Source organism: Sphaerodactylus townsendi, linkage group LG08, assembly GCF_021028975.2.
Source record: "Sphaerodactylus townsendi isolate TG3544 linkage group LG08, MPM_Stown_v2.3, whole genome shotgun sequence".
In the NCBI taxonomy this organism is placed as follows: domain Eukaryota; kingdom Metazoa; phylum Chordata; class Lepidosauria; order Squamata; family Sphaerodactylidae; genus Sphaerodactylus; species Sphaerodactylus townsendi.
In genome coordinates, this window is record NC_059432.1 from 10,955,336 (window position 1) to 10,962,706 (window position 7,371).

Sequence of the window (7,371 nt, forward strand, 5' to 3'; positions counted from 1 at the left end):
GCCTGTATTTAGGGGGTTTTGCTTGTCTTGGCTCTCTCAATGCACAGGGGAGGTGGAATGGAGTTAAATGCATTTCTAACTGTCTTTCCGCTGTTGTTTCTGTAGATGTTATACAGTACCAGGTGTGGTGCTCAAGGTCACTGCCACGAACCATCATGTTATCTTCTTGATGGTAGCAGGTAGCGCTTTTCCAGGCTGGGGTGCGAGCTGTTTTAATTACTAGGTTTTACAATGAGGCAATTCTCGGTACTGGCTTTAGCCAGGGAGATCAACACCGGATAAAAGCTACTGTTCTTCAACAAGAGTTTGCGTGTGTTTTGGGATTCTGACAGGCTTCAACCAGGATGTTACCGAAAGGACCGGCTGGTTTTGGTGATTTTTGAAAATCACAGTTGAAATAAAACAGGAGCGAGGCTCTTTTTTTGAGGCAGGGACCTATGCAAGACTCTCTCCCAAAATGGTTTATATGAGTGTCCAACACCTGGGATGGCTTGCCCTATGTGGAATCCACCATTAAGAGATGCATCTACCCGCTTACAAGATACTCGATTTAATGGACCAGGAACCCAGGGAAAAAGTTTAACCCTGGGCCTCCACATCTGAAGTAGAGACTAGTGTTTCACCTTGCTTTGTAGTATATGACGAAAACACTACCCAACTACCCAAAGAGTTCAGTACTAGCACAACTCCCTTGCTGAATTGCTCTCCTCAGATATGGCTGCTCTGTTCAATTTCAGCCAGTTTACAAGTGAAGGAAATTTCAATTTTGAGGGGTAAAGCCCAATTAAGAAAGTTGAGCAACACCAAACCATTCCTTAACTCCTAGTTAGACAGCCATTTAGCTAGACCTGTGGTGGCGAACCTTTGGCACTCAGATGTTATGGACTACAATTCCCATCAGCCCTGCCAGCATGGTCAATTGGCTGATGGTTGTGTATAACAGATGCTCTTCACCACCAAACTGAACAGAAGGGAAAAATCCACTGAAAGGACCAGGGCTATAATTATTTGCCAGTATTAGCACACCACGCTACTGTTGCAATGAAACGTATGGGATACTTCAGCTAATGAGCTCAAGCAATGCCAGGTTTACCAGATTTTTTTTAAATCCTGTCCTTCTCAAAGATTCAGGGCCACCAGTCCCCTTCCAACACATAAATACATTTTTTCCCCATCAAACTGGAGTCAGCTGACAGATTTCTGTCCCATCCTCCCAGTGAGCCTTAGTGGCAAAGTATTCCTAGTCTGACAATAGCTATTAAACTAAACTGGTCTACTTACTGTTCCATCACAGGCAAAGCATACATGACATATACAGCCACACCCGAAATCAATAATTTCGAAAAAACAACTGAACGCTTTCAAAGAGACAGCTGCATTTTGTTACTCTGCTGGCACTAGTACAAATTAGCCTTTTCAAGGCCCAAGGCATAGATGTAGATATGTAGCATCAATTAATAAAATTATAACAAGAACACTCCAACACTTGAAGAAGAAAAAAAGATACTTATCCACAGCTTACTTTTTTGTGGCTGTATTAGAAAGACATAGGAATATTTAGAACAATCACATGAATCACTCACACTGCTGTACTACACTACAACATCTGAACACAATTTACCATGCTGCGTAACAATATTCCTTGTGTAAACTTTGGCATACAGGTGAAATTCCCTCTTGAATATCATTCCTAATAAGATTACACCTTGTCTCTCAACCCAGAGTTAGTTTATTTATTTACTCAATTTATACCCATGCTTTATCCCAAGGTGACCACAAAACATTGTATTCCCTATCCTTCATTTATCCCTCCCACAACAATCCTATGAGATGCGTGCATTGGGATAAAAGTGTGATTGCCCAAGGTCACCCACACAGCCTCATACAGGTCCTAATCTACAACCTCACTTTTCTACTAAGGGCAGAAGAATTAATATGCAAGTCACATTCCTGACAGCAGCTACTGAGCACCTTTCTGCAAAGGGTGTCAGAACATCTGGTCATCATGGAAATGACCGGGACGCAAACAGTCCTTGACAGCTCACATCACCCCAAAAGTTTGCTCAACAACTTCACATAGTATGGCTTCAATTTCCAACTTCTCCAGCGGAATTTGCCACCGTCGTACGGTAGTATCAGCATAGATCAGATTCTCTGTAGGAAATATAGGGAGACAGATACACAGACCCGGACTCTGTCTATGTGTGTGCATGCTGGCTCCCAAAGGCACCCTGGTGGGCCACTGCGAGTAGCAGGGGAGTGCTGGACTAGATCTGTGGTGGCGAACCTGGCACTCCAGATGTTATGGACTACAATTTCTGTCAGCCCCTGCCAGCATGGCCAATTGGCCATGCTGGCAGGGGCTGATAAGAGTAATAATCCTGCTTATCTGAGTCTGTCCTCCTACTGAACTAAATGGACTCTGGTCTGATCCAGCAGACTCTTTATTCCATGTTGTTATGTTCTTATGCACATGCAGGTAGGCCATGGTAGCATCCCACAGGGACATGTGGGGTCACATATCCTAGGCTGAGGAGCCATTTGGGTCGCGATGGGGGCTGAAAATCACTGAGCCTTTCTTCCCCCTGCCCCTGCTCAAGCTCACCAGAGGCAACTGCTGGGGTGGCCTCACCCAGCCAGGCTCAGCGGAGGCCCTGGTAGATCTTGAGCCAACCACACAAACTCAGCCTTGATCCTGGCTAGCGGTTGAATGAATAACTCCAAGATTGCGGGGTGGGACCGCGGAGGTGAACGTGGCAAACCACCTCTGAATATCTCTTGCCTTGAAAACCTACAGCAGGGTGTCAAACATGTGGTTCGGGAACAGTGGTGGCGTATGGCATTTCAGATGTTCGGTGACTACAATTCCCATCAGCCCCTGATGGATGATAGGTATCCCATGAACATCTGGAGTCTCAGTTCCTCCCTCATGGGGCTAAGGTAAGTGGGGGCCGGGGTGTGTGTGTGTGGAAAACTTAGAGTCTGCCCGGGCTCCATTTTTTTACTTCATGCTGAGGTGAGCTGACCTCGTCTTCTTTAGTATAACCCTTAGGGGAGCCAGATATACCATGCTAAATGGAAATTTACCCTGGAAAGCTAGCACATTTCCCATCCTTGCTCTCCCCACAACAGACGCCTGCATTGAGGCAGACGGGGCTGAGAGGTTGGAGAACGTGACTAGCCAGGGTCCGCCCATTGGAGAAGCTGGATGGAGGGAGCAGGAAATCCAAACCCAGTTCTCCAGATTAGAGTCCACTTGCTCCTAGCCACTACACTGCACTGGTGGTGTTGGTCAGGCACCATGCTAGAACCGCTGCTCTCCATACATCTATGATCTGTGAACATCTCTGACTCTCACAGATCCACCTCTCTGTATTACTCCATCTTTCACTTTTGCGGTTTTGATGTAGCCTCCCTAGGAGCCGAGGACTACGCAGTCTTGGAAGTGCTCAGCAAAGCACCAAAGGTCCTGCAGGTAGCATCCCAGCAGCTAAGCCTACATTCTCTCTCTCTCTCGGCGTTTAAGCCTGCACGATGTGTGTGTGAAAAGTGGCACAGGTTATTACTGTATTGTCAAAGGCTTTCATTACTGGAATCAACTGGGTGGTTTGTGAGTTTTCTGGGCTGTGTGGCCATGAACTGGTAGCTTTGCTCAACTGAAAAGCAGGTATGTAGTAAATGACTGCTTGCAGAGCCAAAACATTTGGAGCAAAAAACTATCAGACCGATCCACTGTCGCCATAGTTCGATCTTTGCTGTAACTATTGTTACCATTTTGAATGGTGGAGTTCACTCAAGTGAAGTTGGGTCAATGAGTTTCCTGGGCATTGTGAATGTTGTAAATTTTATAATGATTAGCCAAATGAGTAGCCTCTATGAACAATGGCCAGATTCTAAACATCAGACTGCGTACGGGACGCAGTTTGGCCTCAAATAATTTGTGCAAAAAATTTGGGTGGAATGATTTGATAACGCTGTTATTCGGAGATTAGCCAAATGGGGCTCCATGGAGGTAGCTGTGCTCTCACCTTCAGCTTGGAGACTTGCAGAGCTGGTTACCCCTGGAGTAATAGAACCTCTTGATGGCCTTCAATACTTGATTGAGCCGGGGGCAATTACATCTTTTAGATAGGTGGACCATGACAGGTGTTAAACCAGAATCTAAATACTTGAAAGTTGTTACTTGCACCGATATAATGGCTGAACCACAGTCATATAACGGAAAGGCCATAGCAACCACACTATTACTATATGACGATAATGTTATTTGCAGGCAAAATGTTAGGAGCAAAAACTCCATAACCATGGTCTGGCAAAAAAAAACCCACAAAAGCCACTCATTATTACTATTGCTGTTATTTGCAAATGAAATGTTAAGAAGCAAGAACTGCACACACTGAGCCACAGCCAGAAGCCAACAACAACCATATTTATTTATTTATCATTTAATGTTGTAATATCTCCTACTATCTCCTCCCTTCCTTGGCCTTGGTTGGGCACCTGTTTTAAACAATTTTGTTATAAAAATACTGCTGTTTTTTAATTTATTGCTGTATAGGTTTAAGGGATTTAAGTTTTATGTTGTTGATTTGCTGTTTGTTAGAACAACCATGTTATCGAAACCATGCCGAGCCCTTAGGGATGGGCAGCCTATAAGATTTAATTAATAAATAAAAATAAAACAAATAAATATCACAGCTGCCAGTTCTTTAACTGGTTGCTGCTGTATTATCTTTGTTATTTGCAGACCAAAGTGTTTAGGAGCAAAATTGCCAGGCCAGAGCCGCAGCCTGGAAAACCCACAACACTCATATTTATTATTATTACTACTACTGTATTATTATTGTGTATTATTATTATGGGATTTATTATTACTACTACTGTATTATTATTATTATTATTATTATTAGTATTATTATTATTCTGCTGCTGCTGCTGCACTCCATGAGCGATTGAGCCCCACAGGCGACCCCTGGGGCTCCTTCCCTCGACTTTCTAAGCGGCAGCCATTTTGTTTTCGCCACCGCCTCCGACGCGACACTTAATGACAGCCCCTCGAACTCATTAACGCCCACATGCCTTCGCCTCGCCCCCCCCTCCCAAGAGCCCCGCCTACCGGATTACCAGGCGCGCCGCGAAGTTCGATGGCACGCGCGCCCGTCAATCCAGTCTCGCCACCCGCCCGCCCCTTCGACCGACACGCCCAGTTGGGCGCTGACCATTGGAAGGCGCCTGACGTCAATCATCCCTTCTAGTTAGCCCACCACTTGTCGGGTAAAAAAACCCGCCCCTGGCAAGCAAGTTCCCACTCCCCGCCGGAGGATGACGCTCTACCGATCACTCGGTACCGATTACAGAAGTGAAACAAACTGTACGCACGTCGTTTTGCTATAGGCTGCCCGTCCCGTCAATCCAAATTTAGCCCTCTCCCTTTTAACCTGCAAAGCGAAGCAAAGCGGGTGGGAGAGAATCACTTTGGTAAGCTCGGAGCGGAGGGGCGCGACACCACTAATAATAGGCGTCCCTTTCGGTATTTGAGTTTCACACCACGTGTCACGCAGCCTTCAGCTACCCGTCCGGTCGGGCGGATTTGAAATGAAACATGTTCTCAGGGCGATGCAGCAGCCCCCCTTCCCACAAGGGTGGGGAGGGACAATGGAGCCGCCGCCTTCCCGCCAGCACGACCACATGCAGAGCCGGCACCGATCCCTGAATAGGTACCCAAAGCAGCTTGGTGGGGCAGCCCGGGCTTTCCAGCTAACCGCCCTTTTCTGCGAAACAATTGCAAGCTTAAGACCACCCATCCATTCCTACTATCAGATCCTCTGAAGATGCCAGCCACAGATGCAGGCGAAACGTCAGGAGAGAATGCTGCTAGAACACGGCCATACCGCCCAGAAACCACACAGCACCCCAGTGATTCCGGCCGTGAAAGCCTTCGACAATACACAGATATTTTCCAGTTTTAATATTTTGAGCCCTGATCTGGATGGCCCAGACTAGCCTGGCCTCATCAGATCTCAGAAGCTAAGCAGGATTTGCCCTGGTTAGTGCTTGGATGGGAGACCACAAAAGAAATCCAGGGTTGCTATGCAGAGGCAGGCAATGACAAGACAGCTCTAAACTTCTCTTGCCTTGAAAACTGTGCAGAATCACCATATATTGCCTATGCCTCAGCAACACTTTTCATAGAAGAAGAGTTTGGATTTATATCCCCCCTTTCTCTCCTGTAGGAGACTCAAAGGGGCTGACAGTCTCCTTGCCCTTCCCCCCTCACAACAAACACCCTGTGAGGTAGGTGAGGCTGAGAGAGCTCCGAGAAGCTGTGACTAGCCCAAGGTCACTCAGCTGGCATGTGTGGGAGTGCACAGGCCAATCTGAATTCCCCAGATAAGCCTCCACAGCTCAGGCGGCAGAGCTGGGAATCAAACCCGGTCCCTCCAGATTAGAGACACGAGCTCTAAACCTCCTACGCCACTGCTGCTCCCACACATACTTTGTAAGATCCTAGGACAATAAAGGTTGTGTTCTGTGTTTCCAGCCCGCTCTTTTGGAAGTGGCAGTGAACGGTTATTCGTGACCAACGGAAAAGATGGTAGCTTCGCCACAGCAAACCACACCTGCATCCAAACAAGAGGCTACGTGCCTACTCCTGACAACGAGGCCGAGAACAACGCCCTGGCGAAAGTACTGCAGAGGCACAACAAAGCAGCTTTCCTTGGCCATGTTTCGTCCGGATACTCAAACTGGGCACCCCAGGAACCCACCAGCGCCAAGGGAGCAAAGAACTGTGTGAAAATGGACACCGATGGCAAGTGGAGATCCGCATCTTGTGAAGAGCAGCTCTTGACCACTTGTGAATTCTTTGTTGTTTAGCTGATCTGTGTTGAGTGACACAGCAGTGGGGTACGGTACGAGAAAGTCTTGGTCTTGGATCAGGAGGTCCTTGTTTTAATACCTGCTCTGTAATGAGGCTCACTGAATGGTTTCCCATCTAGCCTACCCCACAGGGTTGTTGCAAGGATAACGTGAGGTCCCTTTTTCTTGCCCTCTGCTGCACCTGTGTGATAAATAAATACATCCTTTGAACTTCTCTGGTATTTTATTTTATTTTTTAAAAAACAAGTTCACTGTTCACTCGGTGGACGCAGGGGCCATCTGGGATCATAGGGGGCCTGGTGACAGGATGAGGGATATTTCTCACAGGAAACACTTTGTTTCCCTGCAAAACATGCATCTGAGAATCCCCAACACAAGAATCTTTCCACCCCAAAACCCCCTCACAAACAAATACGGGTTCAAAATGGGATCTGCCTTGAAAGTCCACTCTAATGGTTGCTGCCTACAGAATCCACCATAATTTATTTATTT

General features: G+C 46.8%; 1 protein-coding gene across 1 annotated transcript; it reads left to right on the forward strand.

Annotated features, from left to right (window-relative positions):
- The first annotated feature begins 5,322 nt into the window (after positions 1-5,322).
- LOC125438409 (phospholipase A2 inhibitor alpha-like protein) lies at positions 5,323-6,876 on the forward strand. Its single transcript, XM_048506855.1, has 2 exons — positions 5,323-5,344; positions 6,542-6,876. Exons 1-2 carry the CDS (start codon positions 5,323-5,325, stop codon positions 6,874-6,876), a joined length of 357 nt encoding a protein of 118 aa, XP_048362812.1.
- The last annotated feature ends 495 nt before the right edge of the window (positions 6,877-7,371 follow it).

Bases quoted from the DNA above. Each gene is read 5' to 3' on its own strand.
- LOC125438409 (XM_048506855.1), top strand. From the start codon at position 5,323: ATGACGCTCTACCGATCACTCG. The intron at 5,345-6,541 runs GTACCGATTACA...CTGTGTTTCCAG, and splicing joins GACGCTCTACCGATCACTCG to CCCGCTCTTTTGGAAGTGGC.